The sequence below is a fragment of the Pelobates fuscus genome, chromosome 2, assembly GCF_036172605.1.
Source record: "Pelobates fuscus isolate aPelFus1 chromosome 2, aPelFus1.pri, whole genome shotgun sequence".
Lineage (NCBI taxonomy): Eukaryota > Metazoa > Chordata > Amphibia > Anura > Pelobatidae > Pelobates > Pelobates fuscus.
The window spans coordinates 87,033,792-87,057,371 of NC_086318.1; the positions used below are offsets into that span (position 1 = coordinate 87,033,792).

Genomic DNA, 23,580 nt, shown 5'->3' on the forward strand with positions numbered 1-23,580 from the left:
ACCACTACCAGTTTTCCTTTAAAATTCTAAATCTAGTCTGATAAACCCCTTGCTCATGGTGCCTAGAGGGATATTGGCTATACCTCACTGATGATACCTTACAAGGTTGAAATGATCGTCTGGGGTTGCTGTATCCTCATGCAGATGGAACTTGCTGGCATTTAGGATGGGTGGGACCAGTATGATATGTTTCAGAGATGTTCTCTCTGTAATGGCACAAGAAGAGCTAAAACTAGCTTTTGAGCGGGGAACCACCTAAGTGCAGGCTGTTGTCCGTTCTCACCTCTCTTGCTACTTGTTTATCTAGCCTGATAAATTGTTTGTATTTTTTTATTTCATTTATATCTAATTTTCCATGTGCCTAGGTGAATATGACCGTCGAAAGATGGAGGACACAGAGAAGCAGATTCAGGTGGTGAAGATCATCGGACACAAACAGTACCAATCTGATAATGCAAATAATGATATTGCTTTATTGCGTCTCTCAGAACCTGTTGTCTATTCCAAGTATGTGCTTCCCATCTGCCTGCCAAGTCTGGGACTAGCTGAGCAATATTTGACTATCAATGGCACTGAAACTATAGTTACTGGCTGGGGAAAGCAGGATGAAATTCTTCGCAATCACTCAAGCGTTTTAAGTTACATACAGATTCCACTGGTACACCGTAATGAATGTGCAGAAGTAATGAGTCACGAAGTGTCCGATAATATGATATGTGCTGGCCGCCTGGGGGACAAACAAGATGCCTGCCGTGGAGACAGTGGTGGTCCCATGGTCACCAAGTTTAGGGGCACCTGGTTTCTAGTGGGGTTGGTAAGCTGGGGGGAAGGATGTGGACGAGAATATAACTATGGAGTATACACCAAAGTTAGCCGTTACCTAGATTGGATCAACCAGGAAATTAACAATTATGAAACAGAAATCGCGCGAGCAACCCAAGAAAAAGAGGCTTCACGGAAGGCACGCAAAATCATTAAAAATAACAAATAAAATATGTTTGACATGGGGTTCAAAGAACTGAAGAAAATTAAGAAAAAAAAAACCTTGAGTGAACACCAATTCGTGAATAGAAACAATTGTGTTTATGTATTATTAAACTTTTATTAGAGCAATCAGACAATGTGCTTTATTGGAATTTTTGAATTGTCATGAAATACAAAATAAGGTAACATTGCAGCTTTGGGTAATCTTACAACATATTGTATAATCCATCAACAGTACATGAAAAATGAGATTGGAAAAATCTTGCCTACAATTTAGGAAGAATGGTGGCAAATATACACTTATAAAGATATAATGTATATTTTATACCATAGAGTAGACATTGGGATATAAACCCCTACAAGAGTGCAATGGAAGGTGCTACGAGAAAGAAGCAATGCCTTAGATGTGAGCTCATGAAGATAGATGGTTGGATCGGAATATTTCCATCAACCAGTAAAACTTGGTTTGTTTATATTCTTGTGAGGTTCCATTAGCCAACTGACTCAGGTCCTATATCGCTCTCACTACCTTACCTTAATAAAAGGGCTTTCCCACTGGGGTGAAACACCTTCAGATATTGTCAATATCAGAAAAGATAGAACACAGAAATATTTTAGTTGTGCTCCAATGTATTAGTAACCTAAAGGATCACTCCAAGCACCACAAGCACGTTTAGTGAGTATCAGTGGCAGAACTAATGTAGAGAGGGCCCTAGTGTAAGAAATGTTTTTGGGTCACCACTCCGGCACATTGATCATGGACCAATGGCTTGAGGCAGTCAGGGGCCCAGCCGCACAACCATGCTCCAACTGGAGGAATCAGAGATCTCCCCATATGGAAAAGCATAAATCATAGAAATTTATTTCAGTGATATGTTGTGGAGAATCTGATGGCATGGAGTGCCCATACTATCCTCTTTGCTCTTCCTGTGCCTATTACTGAGGGTCGAAGGAGTGAATAGGAAGTTACATCATATCCTCTGCTCTCCTCTCTCATAGAGCACTCTCAGCCTAGCAGAGACAACAGGTATGCCACTTAAAATTAATGGGAAAAGTAGAAATGTCGGTTGGTGGAGAGACCTCGTTTAGAGAGTAAGAAGGCAGGGGTGCATGTGGGATGAGTTGGTGCAGTGACACACAGTCCAGTTTTTGCACAAGTTGTATTTTTGGTCCATTATCAGACATTATTGAGAGTTTTTGTGCATGGTGTGTTTTTTGGCCCAGCTGCAATCCCAGTAGAATTGATACCTCTCAGTCATGCAATTGTGACGACGCTGGCTGAAGATAACATGAAATGAATAAATGTCACCAACAGTTTTACCAGCAAAGCAGCTGTGGTCCATTACATTGCCAAACAGATGTACTTAAACTTGTAAAACATTAAAGGTTAAATTATGTATTAAACCAACATATGTAAAACAATGGTATAAATGAAAAATATGGATGTTTTTTGTGAGCCATCCCTTTTCCTGCCAGTACTGTATTCATTATAACACAGACAAGGTTAGTACGAAATCCCCAGCTGACCAGGGAACCGAGAAATGGAAGATGATAAATGCACATGTGGGATGAATAATGGGGCAGATTCACTCAGGGATGTTGTATAGAGATGTGGAGTTGATGGGAAGAGGCAGTAGACATTTGTTTCTGTAATGGGGTCGGTTAGACATTTGTGTCTGGAATGACAGAGAAATGGGGGTGAAAACTGGAGAGGAGTGTGGCATGTATCAGGGGAGGAGTGTAACGTTTATGAGGGAAAACAGAAGTAGATATAATGCGTGACAACACAGGTGTGTGATAAGTAGACAACTGACAAGAGGGGGGATAATGTGGAGACAAAGATTTGAGTGGTGCAAAGACACAAGTTGTGGTGACTTGTGAAATATACACATCGAGACAGAGACACTAAACGTGGTGAGGGGGATTTAAAAAAAATTATATACACTTATACCATTTAAATACATTCCTCATTTTCATATACTACATCAGGTAAAGGCAACCAGCGGCACACCAGATGTTTTGGACTACACCTACCATGATGCTTTGCCAGCATTATGGGTGTAAGAGCATCATGGGGGATGTAGTCCACAACATCTAGAGTGCCAAAAGTTGTCTATCCCTGTGCTACATCATTGGTTCGAAAAAAAACACGTTGACACAGCGTTCTAATACAATCCTCATTTGCACATGATTATAGCCTACATACATTCACCCCTGCATTCACATGTTCTTCACAATTTCACTCCTTAAGTTACATACATTGCTCAAATGTACTCTTGCGTTCACACACGTACGCCATTCAACTCTATCCCTGCAGTCATACACAAACTCTCAAAAAAAAACACATCTTGGCATTCATACACAAACACCTGTATTCATGCACATAGGCTGCCCATTAAAATACGCCCCAGCATTTACAGATACTCAACATAAAACAACCTTGTATTCACATGTCTACATTCCATACTGATAAAACCCTGCTTTCACAACCAGACAGGATACCACAGGAGGGAACTAAAAATAAGGACTTTAATTGGCCTATAGTTGTCATGTAATGTTGGAAAGACATGTCTAGCTTCGACAAGACGAGGCACGCTTTTTCGGGAGTGTCAAATTGGACAAGATTTATGGGACCATAAAAGGCTCTAGCGCGCAGCGGCTGCTCCTGAGGTAAGGCAGATACTAAGTGCGCCTGTCGGGTCTGGAAACGTGTTGTAAATGAACGCAGGCGGCAGACCCAAGACACATACATACTGACACCTAGACACAGATACACACAAAATATTCTGTTTAATTTAGAATTTCTTATCTCCTGCATTGTTAATAGCCTTCTCGCCCCTACAGGAGTCTCTTGTGTGTGGTTAAAGTTCAATTTACAGAGCAGCAAATAAAAACATCTAAAGAAAGTCAACATCTAATTGAAAATTAAGCTATTTTTTTCATGTCACAGCCAGGGGAGGTGTGGATGTGGATAGGGCTGCATGGATAGAAACTAAGATATTTAATACCTCAATGGAAGTGAATTGAGCAGTGAGACTGCAGGGGCATTATGTGTACAGTAAAACTGCTTTATTAAGCTACGGTTGTTTTGATGCCTATAGTGTCCCTTTAAACAAATACAAATGAATAATGTGTCTTCCTCCCTACCTGAGGCTTACCTTGGGCCAGGTAGGTGGAAATACTGATCTCCCTGCTGGCTTGTTCAGCTGCCGGCGCCCCAGCTGCATTAAGGCACTATGCACAGAATGTCATTTACTGGCTGAGAGTGCTCAGCTTACACTCTCAGCCAATGAATGGCCAGCAGGATTGGCATCCGGCTTCTGCAACTCTGCAGAAGCTGGATGTGTGGCACCAGCCTTAGAAGACCCTCAGTGTCAGGTTTGCCTTATTACCGGGGGGCAGGGTCAGAAGGTGCTGCCCTTTGCTGCTATAAGTGCAACCCCACCTCTGTCTGTTGTCAACGCAATATGCTTGTGACAGACGAACAATGGTGACACAGCTGCCTCTCCGTTCTTCACAAGTCCTCCACCACAGCTTGTCCACCAGAGGATATCAGGCTGCAGGGAAAACTTGGGGTCAGTACTGGAACAGATGTAAGTGACTCCATTTTTCTTTTCTTTTTTTGGTGGGGGGGGGACCATGTCAGTAACGGTTACTCTGACCAAAAGCAGTGTTTTCTTAAAGCAGTTTTCTGGTTGGAGTAACCCTTTTAGCCATTCAGGACAAACAACATGCAAGGACTGCCATTATTATAAGAACTTAATAAAATAATAAATTGATTGCAGAGATGTAACTCATGACCCCACATTCTTTGGTTGTTGGTTCTACTGCTACTTAAGATTTGTTCAAAACTTTTGAAACTTCCAAGTATTGGTCTTTACTTCCTCCCCCCTTAGGAGCTGTCAGTACATGGATAATTCTGCTGTTTATTTGATCTCTGCTTTGTGTAACATCTGTCAATATTTGCCTGGAATGATGATTAACTAGGGGTGCCTTGTTAGTAACAGAAAGTCCCTGCTACTACCGAAGGTTCAATAAACAACCTCTTCTTACAGCCAAGCTGAGATTGTCCTGTGTAAGTGCTGACACACTCCCAGCCAAGGTAAGTGTTCACATAGGTTTTTTTTTTCAATAATCTAAAAAAAAAATGTTCAGCGAGATACAGTTTATTTTCCGGGACAAAACCCTCTGACGGACACTTTGGCATCTTCTCTCTGCTATGATACGGAAATAGTTAATTTAACTGACTTTTAAACCTGAGTTTAAATTAAGCTTTTGCTGCACATTGTCCAAAGGGGCTTGTGACTGAAATCTTCATTTTTCTATTTATTTGTGTACAGTTTGCATTCTAACAGATCGTAAAGAACCAAGATGAGTGGCGGATGCCTGTATTTTACCTTGATCCTACTCTCTTCCTCAATGTGTTACTCAGGTATTTCACATTTTTCTGTATGGCTTTGCTTTAAAGGGAAACAGTCACTTCTCTGGAATTGACATTGAATTAAACATTGAAAATCATGTATGACTTAATATTGTGTTAATATTTTCTTCAAGAGATCTGTTTTCTTTTAAATGTGTTTTATTACGACAGCATGAAATAGTGATATGAAAAATGACACATTTACACAATTAAGAAGACGGTCATAGAATCATTAGAACAATGTGTCTTTTCCACTAATATTTGTCTTCATACAGTCACAGCTATTACCTAGGTTAAATCATTTATTGTGAAAATGTTAAATAATACACATTTAGAAATCTGTGTGTTGCATCAAAATATCTCAGTAGTTCATAGGATTAAGAGCACACCACTTGTTTAATGGCATTAGGACTAATGAGGTGTCTAAATTGTCAATTCTACTTAATTCTGGATAATTCCTGGTTTAATTAAAAAAACTCAGTGTTCATTGGAAGATGATGTCCTTGAGCCAAGCTCAGCCTTTGTCCCGGTGTCTTTCAGTGTTTATAAAACGTGAGCAGGCTCATCACGTGCTGCGTAAACGGGCCAATCATTTTCTAGAGGAAATTCATGCTGGCAATTTAGAGCGGGAATGCTATGAAGAGACTTGCTCGAAGGAGGAGGCCCGAGAAATCTTCAAATCCCAAGAGAAAACTGTGAGCGCATCAGGAGCCTGTCGACTTATAAATTCTAATAATTAGATGGCTTGCAGTATATCTCTATGCATTCATTAGGAACTGCCGTTGCCAAGAAACATTGTTATTTCTATGTTAAGATACCTAACCACAAAAGAAGTGACACAGGTTAAAGTGCTCTTTAACGTACGGTATTTGGAATGGTAACAAGTGGCGGTAATGTCCAGGGATTTTGAGAACAGTTTTCTCTGTATTGCTCCTGTATCATAATACATTCTATCTCCACATGCTTATAGCATAAACAGCCTTGTATTTGTCCAATGTTAAATGTGTGTTCTTTAAGGGACACTATAGTCACCAGACCAACTACAGCTTATTGAATTTGTTCTAATGAGTAGAATCATTACCTTCAGGCTTTTTGCTGTAAACACTGTCTTTTCAGAGAAAATGCTGTGTTTACATTACAGCCTAGTGATAACTTCACTGACCACTCCTCAGATGGCTGTTAGAGATCCTTCCTGGGTCATGGCTGCCTAAAATGCATCCAAACATTCAGTGTCTCCTCCCTCTGCATGCAGACACTGAACTTTCCTCATAGAGATCCTTTGATTCAATTCATCTCAATGAGAAGATGCTGATTGGCCAGGACTGTGTTTGAATTATGCTGGCTCTGCCCCTGATCTGCCTCTTTGTCAGTCTCCGCCAATCCTATGGGGAAGCACTGTGATTGGATCAGGCTACCACTTCTGCTGATGTCAGCAGACACTGGGCAGGTCTAAAGGAAACAGGGACAATGCATGCAGGTCCAGACTTGAATACAAGTAAGATTTTACTATATTGAGGGGGCAAGGGGTGCTAGATGGTGGTTTTAACCCTAAAGGGTCAGGAATACATGTTTGTGTTCCTGACCCTATAGTGCTCCTTTAATGGAATTAATTGTTCATAATATGTGCAATAATTATTATGTAGACTTTAGTCATTAGGCTAGTTGGCCATTAATATTTGGAGGTATTGGACCAAGATGGGTGTTGTCTTATACCACTAGTAATGCCTAAAAAGACAGACTGGTCCAAAAATGGGCAAGTCAGTTTGATATGAATCAATGCTAAGCTGACAGCATGGAACATATGGAAATGTAGTTATATAGTTAATTAGATTTTATATTCATTTTAATGTATGGATAGAACATAGTTACCTCTATTAATATATCTATCTATTTTTATGCACTGACGTGGATTTTTGTGCCTCTGTATTGCCAGAAAATATAAATCTAATTTATTTAATCTTTTTTTTTTTTTTTTTTTATATACATATATCTCATTCCTCTGCAGACAGAGTTTTGGTATCACTATAAAGGTGAGTAATACATAGCATCTGCACAGATTAACAAAAAAAAAACAAAAAACCCTCTTAAAATCATCTCTAATTTAATAACTGGTCCAATGACCAAATGGCTAAATAATGGAATACTGCTGTGTCACACACTCTCTTATACCACACCTGCCATGCAGCTTATATGCCAGTCCGCCACTAATAGTTGGCATCAGTCACTCTGTACTTGTATTCATTCTTCCCAGCGCTGTGATTTCTATTAGGAATAAAACCATGCAGCGTGTGCATGATCAGGAGTTCAAAGTGAACTTAAAGTGACTTTTGAATTTCACTCCAAAATAATCTAACTGAAAACATAGCTGTCTAAGAATGTTTCAGTTATTTTTAAAACATTTAATTCTCTTTCAATTCCCAAAAATTCAACTCTGGCTTATTTATATGTGTAGTTTATTGCTGTGTACAAATAGCTATTATATTTCTATTTGTACTGATAACTGCTTTGTCAATCAATACCTATGCGTGTACCAGGATTGTACATAGATGTTTTAGAACTCATTTTATTTTTCAGACCTCAGTCCGTGTAAGCTGAACCCGTGTGAGAATGGAGGCATCTGCCAGCAGTACCATTACATGTACACCTGTCTATGTCCTCCACGTTTTATGGGACGGCACTGCGAAAATGGTGAGACTTGTAGCGAGCTAGAGCGGGGATAACATTCCGTGATAGTATCAGCGACACACTAACCAAAAGTAACCAAGAACATTATTGATAACTGCATGATTCCCCAGTTGATACTGCATGTAGTTTTCTATAGAATAAAAGGGACACTTGCAACAAAAGTTACATTTATTTTTTTATTACTATTTTTAAACATTTCCGGTCTGCTAAAGCGCATTATTTGTTGTGGTTTATTTATTTGTCCATATGTATAAGCCTCTCTTTAACTGAAGTCAATGGTTGATGTCAGAAATTTTGTTACAGCAGGTTACTAACCATGGCAAACATCACTGTTTCTAACATACACTTACATAAGCACACCGATAGATTAGATTTAAAAAAATTTGCAGCAAATCGTGGTAGAGTGTGTCTCAACCCTTCTAGATACCAGCTTCTGCTGAATATGATCCTAACTACTATTCTACTAGTTTAGTAAATTCACCCAACAAAGTAAAGTACTGAAGAAATCTGAACTGCAAAGTGAGACACAGAGAGACCGTAACTATATACAGAACAATTGGTTTAAAAACATCTGATCATAAATCAAATAAAGAAAAATCTGTAGGTACAGTACAACATTTTTAAAGGGACACTATAGTCACTTGAACCACTACAGCTTAACGCAGTGGTTCTGGTGTCTATATCCTGTCCCCGTATGCTTTTCAATGTAAATTCTGCATTTTCAGAGAAAAAGCAGTGCTTACATTACTGCCTAGAAGCATCTCTAGTGACAATCACTCAGACGGCCACTACAGGTGCTTCCTGTGTCATTGCTGCATAGTGTGCATCACCTACGTTCAGTAACTTCACACTTTGCATGGAGCCTAAACGTTCCATGTAGAGATGCATTGATTCAATGCATCTCTATTAAGAGATGCTGATTGGTGCAGCGTGGTGTTTTGCCATGCATGTGCAATAGCCAATAGGGATGTGAAAGCTTTAGATTGACTGAGATCATCAAGATTGATCATGGAGGCAGGGTCAGCAAGACTGGTGCGGCTAGGAAGAAAAGATGAGTAAAATCACCTTTTCAATATGATCTGAGAGGGACTGATCACCTTAACAGATTAAAATAGTGTTAGGAATATAGTGTTAGGAATGTTTGTATTCCTAACACTATAGTGTTCCTTTAAGATAGCTGATTATCCCCTTAAGGACATAGGACGGTTCAGGACCGTCATCGGCATTTTTGTGTTGCCGACCGATGACGGTCCTGAACCTTCCTAACTTTAAGATGTACTTACCCGATCGCCGTCGTTCCCCCGGCGGCGCTCCCGTTGTGGGGAGACTGCCTGCAGCCCAGACAGTCTCCCCATAGCGAATTAGGACCCCTGGGGCCATGTGATCGCTCAACAGGGCGACCACATGGTCACAATAGGTGTCCATGTGTCTGCCTGCAGGGGGACTGTCTGTGCTGACAGGCAGTCTCCCTGCTAGTGTAAAAATCATAAAAAAAAAATAAAAAAAAATTAATTATATATGTATATATATATATATATATATATATATGATATATAGACATATATTATATCTATATAATATATGTCTATATATCATATATATAATGTCATGCTAAGTGTATTTTTATATTATGTACATATATTAATATAAAAATACACTTATAATTAAATTACACACGTGTATATATATAATATATATAATAACTATATATATTGTATATATATTATTATAAAATACAAATAATAAGTAAATTAAATTAAATTACATTTTTTTAAAATAATAATAAAAAATTTAAAAAAAATTATATATCTATATGAAATTTTATTCTAACTGTATTTTGATATTAAAATATATACATTTATATCAAAATACACTTAGAATGAAATTGTATATATATCTATGTATATATAAATAAATAAAAATAATACGAAATATACATTTGTTTAACCCCTTAAGGGCCAAACTTCTCGAATAAAAGGGAATCATGACATGTCATACATGTCATGTGTCCTTAAGGGGTTAAATACAAAATTACATAAATAATTATATAAATATACACCTAGACTTCAAATATATAAATGTGCATATATATTTAAATTCTACGTGCGTATTTATGTAATATTTTTACATAATTAAATAATTTTATTAATTGCAATTTGAGGGACCTGCCTGCCAACCCAGGCCGAAATTGCAGAGAATTTAATTTGCTAGCACTGTATTTTACCCTGTAACTTTCTATGACACCCTAAAACCTGTACATGGGGGGTACCGTTTTACTCGGGAGACTTTGCTGAACACAAATATTAGTGATTCCAAACAGTAAAACCTATCACAGCGATGATATTGTCAGTGAAAGTGACTTTTTTCAAATTTTTCACACACAAACAGCACTTTTACTGATGATATAATTGTTGTGATACGTTTTCCTGTTTGAAACACTAATATTTGTGTTCAGCAAAGTCTCCTGAGTTTAACAGTACCCCCATGTACAGATTTTATAGCGTTTTTGAAAGTTACAGTGTCAAATATATGGGTCAAATATTTTTACATTGAAAATGGCCAGGTTGGTTACGTTTGCCTTTGAGAGCGTATGGTAGCCCAGGAATGAGAATTACCCCCATGATGGCATACCATTTGCAAAAGAAGACAACCCAAGGTATTACAAATGGGGTATGTCCAGTCTTTTTTAGTAGCCACTTAGTCACAAACACTGGCCAAAATTAGCGTTCAATTTAGTTTTTTACTTTTTCACACACAAACAAATATGAACGCTAACTTTGGCCAGTGTTTGCGACTAGGTGGCTACTAAAAAAGACTAGACATACCCCATATTGAATACCCTGGGTTGCCTACTTTAAAAAAAAATATGTACATGTGGGGTGTTATTCAGAGAATTTTGACATATAATAGTGTTACAATGTCACTATTGATAAATTTGAAAAATGTATGTTTTGAAACCACAATATCCTACTTGTACCTATAGCCCTATAACTTGTAAAAAAAAAAAAAAGCATGTAAACACTGGATATTTTAAAACTCAGGACAAAATTTCGAATCTATTTAGCAGTTTTTTTTATTCGCTTTTGTAAATGAGTAAAAGATTTTTCAAGTAAAAGTAAAAAAACATGTATTTTTTTCATTTTTTTCATCATATTTTTTTATTTTTATTTTAAATTAAATTACATGAGATTATATAAATAATGGTATGTAAAGAAAGCCTTTTTTTGTCCTGAAAAAAACAATATATCATTTGTATAGGAACAGTAAATGAGAGAGCGGAAAATTACAGCTAAACACAAACACCACAAAAGTGTAAAAAGAGGCCTGGTCGCAAATGTACAACATCGCAAAAACAGTCCAGTCCTTAAGGGGTTATATATATCATGAGAAATGCAGGGGTATCAGTATGGAGAGAATTACATATATAAAATATGTGATGATATACAGAGACAAGACACTCTGGATCAGTAGTAGTTCTCAAGCCAGTTTAGAAAGCGAAATTAGGAAATGTGTAAGTGCTGGACTGCTGGTGTGATCTGAGAACTGCGTTGTGAATCAGTAGCCGAGAGTGTCATTACATGTTCTGACAGATAGAGCCAAGCGGTCCAAACAAATGGAATAGTTGCCCTGGTAGTATCATATTGATTGTTTTCATCCAGGAAACAGAATATATCACATTAGCGTTGCAAAAATACATAATCTTCATGTTTTCTTTATTTGGTAGTGCGCCACGAGTGCTGGTATAAGAATGGGGGCTGCTGGCAGTACTGTACAGACACACCTCGATCAATGAGCGTGACCTGCTCGTGTGCCCATGGATACTCCCTAAATACAGATGGGAAAAGCTGTGAGAAGTCTGGTAGGTAGAGGGCGTTAGATGCTATTTCCAACATCTGGCTGTGGCCCTACTCCTTCAGCATGTAAAGTGTTACTCCAATCGTTTAAAAAAACAAAAGAACACTGGTTTTGGTTAGACTAACTTTTTCTGAGGTGGTTTGCAGTCCTCCTAAACTTCATCTTTTATTTGTTTTAACCCCTTAAGGACACATGACATGTGTGACATGTCATGATTCCCTTTTATTCCAGAAGTTTGGTCCTTAAGGGGTTAAATGCTCTGTTCCATCGCTCAGTCCAAGTTCTCCTCTTAGTCCGATCCTCCTTGGCTGACGTCAGTGCCCCTTGCCAGAGGGGGTCAGGGAGGAGGGACTGAGAGAAGGAAATGGATGGCATGGAGTGGTGGAGGACATGTTGCCATTGGCTGTCTGTCACCAGCTTGTTGTACGTGTTGGCATCAAATGCAATTCTGCACAGAATTGACATTAGCTAATCATTATTCTGGGCTGGCTAATGATTCTGCTAGAGGTGGAGTTTCATCCCAGGCAGCTAAGAGGCTAATCTCTGTATGTTCAGCGTTTCAAAGTGAAATGCGGCCCATACAAACTCCAAGCACCATGACAACTTCAAATTTCTGATTCTGATTCTGGTGCTTGGCATGCCACTAGAGGCTGTCTTAATCCTGCAATGTAAACATAGCAGTTTTTGTGAAACCTGAGGGACCAGGCACCCATACCACTTCATTGAGCTGAAGTGGTCTGGGTGCCTATAGTGTCCCTTTAATGTTCACAAGATTAAATGGTCTGTCTTTTTCCAGCTAGATTCCCATGTGGGCTGACAATCAGCTCATCACGTTCTCTGGGAGACCCTGACCTGGAGGAAGAAGACGATACACACTATTCTCATCCTGAACCACTAACGACAGAGCCTTCTCTCCTCAACATATCTGATGACATTTCTGATGATATTTCACATCAGAGAAACGTTAATGAGACAACACAGACACCCAACAGAAATGAGACTGTTTGGGGACATAAAATGAATGAGACTGGAGAGAATAGCATAAAGAATGACAGTGCTTGGATGGGCCTTGGCAACAATTCTTCTAAAGGCGATAGCAAAAATGAGACTGTTCACAAACAGCATAATAACACAGCTAAAACAGAGCTTGGCAGAAAGGTTTCTTGGAAACACAAGGTAAATACCAGACCTCAGACAAAAGACAGACGGAAGCTTGTTAACTCTACAAACAACATCAGCGAGGAAATAACTTGGCCAGAAGACAATGTAGACGTTCTTCCAGAAGCTAAAGATAGCTCCACATCTGAAGATTCTCGCATTGTTGGAGGAATACGGTGTGAACTTGGGCACTGTCCCTGGCAGGTCAGTCACAGTGGACTCCTTATATGATATAATAATATTTCATTAAAGCGTAATCTCAAAATTGTATGTATATTTCTGCAGACCCTGTCCTGTAGACCTAGCATATTTAAGGTCTATCAATTTATCTTCAGAATTGCCAATATGAATACCGCACTCTCTTGGATCCCAGGGTGCAACCGGGCCTGAGGTTGGCCAATGCTCACAATGTGATTTGCAAAAAATAGTCAAGTTGAGCAAAGTTCTCTATGAAAAAAAAGAGATCCCAACCATTTCACAGGAGCAGAGGAGGCTATTGTAGAAAGAGGATAGTCTAAAAAAGAGCAATTAAAGGTTTTATTAATTTGTTTGTTGTTGCATATGTTTTTAAAGAGGTAAATTGAGTGTCCTTCAAACTTTCACAAAAATATAGATAAAGGTGTCCATCTTTTTTTCTTGTATTTTTTTATTCAATCTTTTATCTATTGTGCTTGTTCTAGGTTATGATCCGGACTTCTCGGGGATATGACATCTGCAGTGGAAGCCTGATCAGTAGCCGCTGGGTACTGTCTGCTGCACATTGCTTTGAGGCCATTAATCCACATCATGTGACTGTTGGTGAGTTATAACTTCTTAAAGGGACACTATAGTCACCTGAACAAATTTAGCTTAATGAAGCAGTTTTGGCGTGTAGAACATGCCCCTGCAGCCTCACTGCTCAAACCTCTGCCATTTAGGAGTTAAATCCCTTTGTTTATGAAACCTAGTCACACCTCCCTGCATGTGACTTGCACAGCCTTCCATAAACACTTCCTGTAAAGAGAGCCCTATTTATGCTTTCTTTATTGCAAGTTCTGTTTAATTAAGATTTTCTTATCCCCTGCTATGTTAATAGTTTGATAGACCCTACAAGAGCCTCATGTATGTGATTAAAGTTCAATTTAGAGATTGAGATACAATTATTTAAGGTAAATTACATCTGTTTGAAAGTGAAACCAGTTTTTTTTCATGCAGGCTCTGTCAATCATAGCCAGGGGAGGTGTGGCTAGGGCTGCATAAACAGAAACAAAGTGTCTTAACTCCTAAATGACAGTGAATTGAGCAGTGAAATTGCAGGGACATGATCTATACACTAAAACTGCTTTATTTAGCTAAAGTTATTTAGGTGACTAAAGTGTTCTTTTAACATGCCAACAATGAGTGTTCACTATGTATGAATTATTTTTAATTCTTTATTTTTGATGTGCAGAGTAACAAACAATCTTGTATGGACAATGCTCAATATTATGTATGACAATGAAAAGCTGTAGGTGTAACATGAGATGTTATGAGTACTGCACATTTTGTTTTATAAGAGATAGGGAAAACATCAAAAGCATAATTCTATTGATTGAAGGAGAGAGAGAAGTCAAAATGTTATAGAATAGAACTGTGGGTAGTTTCAATAAGTAAATACCACTGGGCTGCCAGAGGAAACCAATGCAGGGGATCACTTAGGGCACAACAACAGAATTAGTAGAAATAAATCATGAGTAATGCAGTGCCAAGGTATGTTACTGGCATTGTGCCCGTGAGAATAAACATACTTGAAACAGAAGTAAAGTGCCATTAGGAGCCACCAGTTGATCAATACATCACATAAATCAGAGAATCCCTCATAGCTGCAGTCCTTTCGTGGAGCTGTTTAGTCGATGCCCGTGGATAGGAGGACACTATCATTTAGGATCAAGAGACCACAGGGTCGTGGAGGAGCTCCCCCACAGATCTGAAGGCTGATGCGTTTCTGTTTTATGCCCCCGTGGGTCCCGCAGTGCTCAGCCTCATTAGCAGGGTCCCATTAAAGCACGCGCTAGGCCTTGCAGAGCAGGAGTCCTCCGATATCGCAGAGTGGTGGTGGGGTTTAGTGGCTGGCTTACTGTGAGGCTGTTTGAACAGTGTAGACCCCCGGTCTCTCCGCCGCTTGTGTGCACTCATGGATCCTCCTCCAAAAGTTCTGGAAGATGGCTTTTAGGCAAAGAAGGGTATTTGCAAGAGAGCTGCAGTGAGTATCTTTGTATGGGCATGTGCTCTGCTCGATCCTCATTAGGGAAGTCGCTATCTTAAAAACAGAGCCCCGCGATATGTCCTAGGCCGTAGCATGAGGCAATGTGAAGAGTAGGTGGTCCCCTACAGCACAGTGAGGCCGGGATAACCCCCGACAGGGGCATCTGTGAGTGGGTTGTGTAGCTTTATAGTTGGGGGTTTTGCCCCAAATTCAGCTCAAGATTTGGGAGCTCAGGCACCACACGTCTGCTCTGCATTACAGCTAGGCTCTGCCCCCCCTGCCCACCGTATACAAATTTTTTAATAACAAAGATTGATTTCTAAATTAGGAATTCTAAAAATAACAATTTCAACACAAAATATTGCACAAAAAAAAAACTAATTTGCAATTCCCTATATACTATATCACACAAATAAACAAACATGACAAATAAAACTGGTATACAAATATTACAAAATTTTACAAAAAAGATTTAGGAATACATGTTTGTATTCCTAACACTGTATTGTCCTGCTTCCTATTATGATGCCCCCCTGCAAGGGTTTGAAGGATGAGCATTACATACCTTTCAGCAATTGACGCGCCAGTCCCCACATTTAACCTCTGCCTATTTTCCATTGGTAAAAATTGATAGGCTAGGGCAAATGCATTGTGCCAATCAAACGGTCTCGAAGAAATGATCTGATTGAAATAGCCGAGTGTTATTTGGCTATTGGGGCAGAAGCGCCTCTTGTCAATTCTTCTTTAAATTTTGCTTTTTTTGGCCTTAAATTTGAAATTTACTGGCATTCCTGGCAGTTCTCATTTGAGTAAATAACCCTGTAGGTGAATAAACTGTAGGGTACTTCCTTCTTTAGAAGTGTCGCCTACTCCTGTATTGCGTGTGACTTGGAGTTTAGTACAATGTACTAAAGTGCTGTGGAATAAGTTGGCCCTATATAAAGCTGTTAATAATACTAATAATATGTCTCCCTTGTTTATTTGGGTGATGTAGAGTATAGAGACATGTGGATGTTTTTATTTTTTAATAATCAGTTATCTTATACACGTTATTTAGTTTTCTGAGACCCAAGACACAGCTCTGAATTATTCTGCTTATCATTTTTAAATAATCTCTGAATTTTTCTTTATCAACAAAATGTTTTCAGTGAAAGCTATCTCTTTGAATTTATCATTCCGTGCAGAACTCTAATGAATATTACAGTTTCACTCCAATATCTTGGTCTACATTTTAATTACATTGTATAGGGTCCAAAATGAAATTGTTGTGTAACCAAGGAGTTAGAGGATGTAAAACCAATTGATTTTTCTCTTCTATCCAAGGCGATTATGACAAGATGCGCCGGGACCTAGAGGAGCAGAAAATTGGTGTATTGAACTTTTATTCCCATCCGAATTACTACGCAGAACACTATGACCATGATATTGCATTACTGTATTTGCGCAGTCCAGTGATCTTCAGTGACCATGCTCAACCAATCTGCTTGCCAACAGCTGGCTTGGGACGACTGCTAACTCAAGAGGGTGGGATAGGACAAGTAAGTGGCTGGGGAGCCACAAGGTACTTGGGTCCCAAAAGTCGTTTCTTAATGAGGGTCCGACTACCTATTGTCAGTCAGGAAGATTGTATTGCTTCCACGAAAAAGGTCTTGACTGGAAATATGTTCTGTGCCGGATACCATAGTGAAGAGAAAGATGCTTGCCAAGGAGATAGTGGAGGTCCCTTTGCCGTGTCTTACCACAACACCTGGTACCTGACTGGAGTGGTGAGTTGGGGCGAAGGATGTGCAGCAGATGGAAAATATGGCGTGTTCACTAGAGTGTCCAGTTATATCCCATGGATCAAAGACACTATAATAGAAAATGATGGAATAGAGGACTCACTTGTCAATACATTATGAGAAAAGTAACAATCTAATTTGTTACAGGAGAATCTGTGATTCTATCAACGGAACTCAATAGTCAACCTTTAGCTAACACATTCTTAGTGACCTGCAACTAGTGAAACTTTTACTCTGACAATGATGTTTACTCTGTTTGAAGGCTTTACTTGGTGTGGGAAATTCAGGTTTATGCATGTTTAGTTTAAAGGATTGTGGGATAAGTACCATCTCCAGAAAAAGAAGCCGAAAACAAGCACTGGGGATTTCATTTGTGTGCAGATAATGGTAACGTGGGGCATTCTGCTCTGTGGTTTAGAAAAACACACATTGGCAGATATTTCCAACGCTTGAACAGCATGTAGAGCCTTCCCACTACTATTTCTAATCAGTCTTCAGTGGTAAAGAAAAATGACACTACCTTTAACAGCTTAAAGGAACACTCCAAGTACCATAACCACTACAGCCCGCTGCAGTGGTCTTGGTGCCAGGAGAGCCCTGGCCCCCTCCCAGGGTAAGTAGTCAAACTGAAAGTGGTTCAGCAAGTTACCTGAAGAATTCTGCTCTATGTTTTGGAATCACACATTGGCAGAGATTTCAAGCGTTGAACAGCATGTAGAGTTTCCCCACTACTCCCCATATATATCCAATCAGCCTTCATTAGTAGAAAAAATGACACTAACTTTGACAGCTTAAAGGAACACTCCAAGTGCTATAACCACTACAGCCCACTGTAGTGGTTATGGTGCCATGAGTGCCATAGCACCTTCCCACGGCAAGTAGTCAAACCGAGAATGGTTCAACATCTTACCTGGGGTCTGCTGGGTGCTGACCGCTTCCTCCTGCGCCCCTGGAAGCTCTTGCATTAAGATGACGGTGCATAGTTTAGATTAGGGATGCCCAAAAAGTAGATCCCCAGATGTTTTAAAACTACAGCTTCCATGATGCTTTGTCATTCTAAAGGCATGCAAAGGCATCTAAAGCATCATGGGAGTTGTAGTTCTACAACATCTGGGAATCAAACTTTTGGGCACCCCTGATTTAGATAATTGGCTGAGAACATTCAGCTGCATGGCAAGGCTTCACTCGGTAGATATTCCATGGGCTTATTCACTATATGGTGAATCGAAAGCCAAGTCATGTATCCACTATTGCAATGTTGTTGATCATTAGAGAACATTCATTTACATTACACATGATGAGTGTCATAGGTCCATCCCTGTCAGGAACAACAAAATCTCTTTTATTCCATATAGTACATACCAGGCCATACCTGTGAGGCATTGTGAGGGGGATCCAGGTTTCCTTGCAATAACTATCTCTTCATAGTTTTTGTTGTGACTGTATACACTTATTTTATAAAGTATAACTATTTACTAGTCTATGGGTTTATGTTTATGTGAATCACCAATGTGCCTTTGATAATTCTGAAACTTTAATTAACTTTTTTTTCCCAATCAAGTAATTTGACTCTAATATGAACTTCACTTTGCATTTGAATCAATGCTTTCCTATGGGGTTTCTGTGTCACGTGACCGAGTTTTTACGTGGCCTGTGCCATGGAAACACCACTAGTGGCTGTCAGTTTGACAGTATGCCAGCCACTAGAGGAGGAGTTAACACTGCAATATAAACATTATAGTTTCTCAAAAGCTGTCATGTTTTACATTGCAGGGTTAAGGGAACAAAGACACTGTACCAGGACCAGTTCAGTGAGATGGTGGTCTGGCTGCCTATTAGCCCAAGACAGTCCTTCCCAAATTCCACCTTTTAACAGCTGTAAGATCCTAATCTTAACCCCTTAAGGACACAACTTCTGGAATAAAAGGGAATCATGACGGAATATATCCGTTATGTGTCCTTAAGGGGTTAATGTTAGTTTTGACTCAAGGCCCCTACTTCCTCTCCCTGAGATTACATGCAACCACCACCAACTATGCAAACTCACCTTTCTTCCCATGATTAAACATTTCTTGCCAAATTCCATCATGGTTTCACATGGCATTATTTTCTATATTACAGAGCTCATGATATGTTTTATAATATTCCATCCAATATGTCGACACCCTATATTCCTGTCCCATGATTCTACATGACATTTTATTCCACATATGATTGCATATTTCATCCTATGATCTCATGCACCATGTCATTTTGTATGGCACGTAAAGGTATGAATAAAGTGCTGTCAATTGATTATGCTTGTGGGTGCAGGGATGTGGAACTGGTGAGTGTGTGTGGAGATGCAGATGTGTATTTCTGTGACACATGTGAGAATATAGAGGTATGTACAGTATATATTGGGTGTATGTGTCGATGGAGGGGTTATTTGTGTGATACACAGGGGTATATCGTATGGCAAATTTGTTAATGTAGAGTGCATGAGTGTGAAATATCTGTATGTGCTGTACGAGTCTGAGTCCATTATATTTATTTTTCCTTCCGTGATCTCTCTACTCCTTGCACAGTTGTATAGCGCTACCTATCATTTTCTCTGTTTATGCTTCTATGCATTTGTTTAGGCTCTCCCTAAATTAAACTCACTGTGCCTAGAGGGATATCATCTACACCTCACTGATGAGGCCGTACCAATCGTCTGGGGTTGCTAGATCTCTTGTGCAGAGGGAAGTTGCCGACATTTCAGATAGTATAGGTTCTCTCTGTAATGGTAAGCAAAATCTATTTTGAGACCTGAGCAGGGATTTACTGAAGGGCAAGCTACAAAGTTTCTCTAATCTTTTGCCCATTGTCAGAGTTCTCATATTCTTTAGTTTTATAGCTCTCCTTATCTCCCACTTATTGAGGACATTAAATTCATGTTAATGAGTGAGCCTGCGGCTTTTCCAAAAGGTACAAAAATGCATTCAGACTTTTACAGACAACACACACAGAAATGGAAGCAACAAGTGAGCAGCTGTATGTCCACCTAATTACATCTTGCTGCCACCATCTTGTGCTTGAGAATAGAACTGGTTATTTGAAGGGATTTTTTTAGACTCCCCCTCCCTTGTGGCTGGGTCAGGCTCTGCCCACTCTCCTCCTTTGCCCATGCCAGCCGGCGGGGAGAGCTAATGCGCATGCGCAGCAATGGCTGCGCTTGCTGTAGGATTCTTATTCAATGCTTTCCTATGGGGAAAAATCTAATGCTGGAGGTCCTCATGCAGAGCGTGAGGATGTTGAACGTCAGATAACGGACCAAAGGTCTGTCTCAATTCCGGAAGTCCCTCTGGTCTCAGAAACTGCAATAATTACCACTGCAGGATTAATGGACATGGGACATCAATGAGCTGAAGTGGTCTGGGTGCCTACCGTGTCCCTTTAATGAAAGGGGAGCTGACATAACCAGAAGGGAACCCGATGAGAGGTCAAACGCATTGCCTACACTGGAAATTAAATGTTTAAATGTTATTGGCACATCTAATTGCCTTACACTTTAAGCAATGACACAGGAATGTTAAACCCCTGTGTTAAAGGTGCATCTAGGTACCATAACCACTACAATGTACTGTAGTGGTTATGGCGACAGACGTACCCATGCACCATCCTGTGGTAAGTAGTCTAACATTTTTCCCTGTGAAAAAAGTTTGACACTTACATGGGTCCCCCTAGTGCCTCTGGTCCAGCCTGTATTTTTAAATTAGCTAGTAAATTAGGTGGACAGCGCTAAAAATTATTATAATAAAATCATACATACACAGGTAGCAGCAGATTTCGCAATTATGTGTCTTACTCTTAAAAAAAAAAGGAAATAAAAGTACAATGATAGTGCAGTATGTTATGTGAATCATTTAAGCCAGGTTAGGGAGGATAGAGTAAAACTAACTCTTGCCGTGCATGCGCATTCAGAGCTGAGCGGCGGAGGGATCCCCAGCGCCAAGGGAGTCCGGCGCTGGAGAAAGGTAAGTGCTGAAGACACACACACACTCTCACGAACAGACGCATACACACTAGCTAACATACACACACATTCACTGACAGAGACACACTCAGCGACAGACATACATACACACTCACTTACAAAACATACACTCTCACTGACAAACACACACTCACTAACAGACATCAAACAGACTCACTAACACAAACACACTCAGTAACAGACACACACAGTAACACACTCACTGACACTCACTAGCAGACACACTCACTGACACTAACACTAACACTCACAGTAACACTAACACACACAGTAACAGTAACACACACAGTAACACTAACACACACACTAACACTCACAGTAACACTAACACTCACACTAACACTCACAGTAACACTAACACACACACTAACACTCAGAGTAACACTAACACACACACACACACACACTAAAACTCACAGTAACACTAACACACACTAACACTCACAGTAACACTAACACTCACAGTAACACTAACACACACACTAACACTCACAGTAACACTAACACACACACACTAACACTCACAGTAACACTAACACACACACACACACACTAACACTCACAGTAACACTAACACACACACTAACACACACACACTAACACTCAGAGTAACACTAACACACACACACTAACACTCAGAGTAACACTAACACACACACACACACACTAACACACACACTAACACTCACAGTAACACTAACACACACAGTAACACTCACAGTAACACTAACACACACAGTAACACTCACAGTAACACTAACACACACAGTAACACTAACACACACACTAACACTAGCATACACACACACTAACACTCAGAGTAACACTAACACACACACACTAACACATTTTTTTTTTATTTAGTCCCCCCAGCCTCCTTACCTTTTGGAGTGCTGAGGGGATTCCCTGGGGTCCAGTGGTGCTGCTGGGCTCCTGGGGGGCCGGTCACCCGGCGGGCAGGCAGGCTGGCGGGCGCGCGAGGGAGCACTCTCCCCTGAGTGCTTCCTCTTCAGCTCCCTCGCGCGCCGCGTACTGATACCGGCGCCGGAAGATGACGTCATCTTCCGGCGCCGGGTTTCAGTGCGGTGCATGAGGGAGCTGAAGAGGAAGCACTCAGGGGAGAGTGCTCCCTCGCGCACCGGCCAGCCTGACTGCCCGCCGGGTGTAAGCAGGGCCAGCCTCGGGGGGCCCGGAGGTGGCCGGCTCCTGGGCCCCCCAGGAGAAGAGGCTGGCCCAGTGCGTACATACCGGGTCGCAGGGGCGGCCGGGCCCCCTGGTCGACCCCGGTATGTACGCCACTGGTCACCGGTAGTATACACAGCGAGTTGTGCTGTCCCGCTTTGGCCAAGCGGAGTATTTCTTTCTGCATATCTTTCCGGACTGCCTCAGAGATGTGTTATGGGGGCTGCCCCAGGGATGTCCACGTACCGCTAATGCAATGTAACCTGGCTCCTTGGAGAAGGTTGTTCACTTGGCCTCTGTCTAACCTGCTCCTTTTCCTGGGGACTCAGTCTTTCCCCTAAGCGCACTTGATCTAAGGTCCCTGCCTGCACTTCTACCCCTAGGAGATCAGGTAGGGGCAAGCTCTCCAGGTCTTCCAAAACATACCATGGCCACCTCTTCATCCATTTCCCCGTACTCTTTCAGCATGTTCACGTGGAAGGTATACATCACCTTGTGATTGGCACAGCTAGCCAGTACTTGGGTAGTGTCGCAGACCTGTTCCACCACATTGTAGGGCCCCTGCAAGACAGCTTGTGGTGGTGGACCAGCTTTAAAATCAAAACCTTTTGCCCAACCCAAATCGTATTGGTCAACTACCTCAGGTGGTTTGTTAGCTCCAGCACATAGGGTATAATCGTAGTCCCTTCTATCCTGGTCTCCTTTTCCCAGTTTTCCCTGATGAGATCAAGAGGGCCCCTCACCCATCAACCTTACAGCAACTCTAACCCCGTGGATTCCTGCTACACCTCCCAGTTGGTGAACAGGAAGTGTGGCAGGAATCGCTCCCAGACCCTGCAAGTGGTGGTGAATGTCCGAAGCATGTGCTCCAGTTTCCTATTAAACTGCTCATAGATGCCATTCTTCTGGGGAAGGTACAGGGAGCTCTGGATGGATTTGAACATGCAGAGTTGGTGTGTGTGACCTCAGCGGTGAACTGGGTGCCCTGATCCAGTATGATCTGCCGAGGAAACCCCACTTGGGAAAATACTTGCATCAGCTCTGGTTTCCATGACCACCTCTGAGTACCGGGTAGCATAGTCGACTATGCTTCGTTAGGGGCACACATCACAAGTTTGGCAGTATTGCGGAACATCCCGGGAGACCCCAGCCCAAAAGAAGTTCTAGGTTACCCAGTGTAAATTTCCGCAAATGCCAAGATGTCCTGCCAGGGGGATATCATTCCCCATATGCAGGAGCTCCAGTCGGTATTTCCAAGGGATTACCAGCTGTC

The 23,580-nt window shown here is 40.7% G+C and overlaps 2 protein-coding genes across 3 annotated transcripts in view; both read left to right on the forward strand.

Moving 5' to 3' along the window:
- The window catches only part of PROC (protein C, inactivator of coagulation factors Va and VIIIa), a 72,213-nt gene extending 71,167 nt beyond the window's left edge, over window positions 1-1,046 (forward strand). The window contains exon 9 of the mRNA XM_063442434.1: window positions 366-1,046. Coding sequence (XP_063298504.1) covers window positions 366-991 — 626 coding nt within the window. The 3' untranslated portion in view covers window positions 992-1,046. The remainder of the gene's footprint in view (window positions 1-365) is intronic.
- Window positions 1,047-4,998: 3,952 nt separating this feature from the next.
- LOC134586692 (coagulation factor VII-like) lies at window positions 4,999-18,585 on the forward strand. Of its 2 annotated transcripts, XM_063442435.1 has the most exons (9): window positions 4,999-5,086; window positions 5,340-5,416; window positions 5,945-6,099; window positions 7,410-7,434; window positions 7,979-8,092; window positions 11,814-11,948; window positions 12,741-13,306; window positions 13,783-13,900; window positions 16,650-18,585. In XM_063442435.1, the coding sequence occupies exons 2-9, from the start codon at window positions 5,356-5,358 to the stop codon at window positions 17,225-17,227; spliced, it is 1,752 nt and encodes a 583-aa protein (XP_063298505.1). In that variant the 5' UTR covers window positions 4,999-5,086; window positions 5,340-5,355; the 3' UTR covers window positions 17,228-18,585. The 2 variants fall into 2 exon arrangements, with proteins under 2 accessions (XP_063298505.1, XP_063298506.1); XM_063442436.1 differs by lacking the exons at window positions 4,999-5,086; window positions 5,945-6,099 and having other exon boundaries at window positions 5,338-5,416.
- The last annotated feature ends 4,995 nt before the right edge of the window (window positions 18,586-23,580 follow it).

Excerpts from the sequence above, each read along its gene's own strand:
- LOC134586692 (XM_063442435.1), top strand. The coding sequence starts at position 5,356 with ATGAGTGGCGGATGCCTGTATTTTACCTTGATCCTACTCTCTTCCTCA. Across the intron at positions 5,417-5,944 it reads TTCCTCAATGTGTTACTCAG|TGTTTATAAAACGTGAGCAG; the intron begins GTATTTCACATT and ends GGTGTCTTTCAG. Across the intron at positions 6,100-7,409 it reads TCAAATCCCAAGAGAAAACT|ACAGAGTTTTGGTATCACTA; the intron begins GTGAGCGCATCA and ends ATTCCTCTGCAG.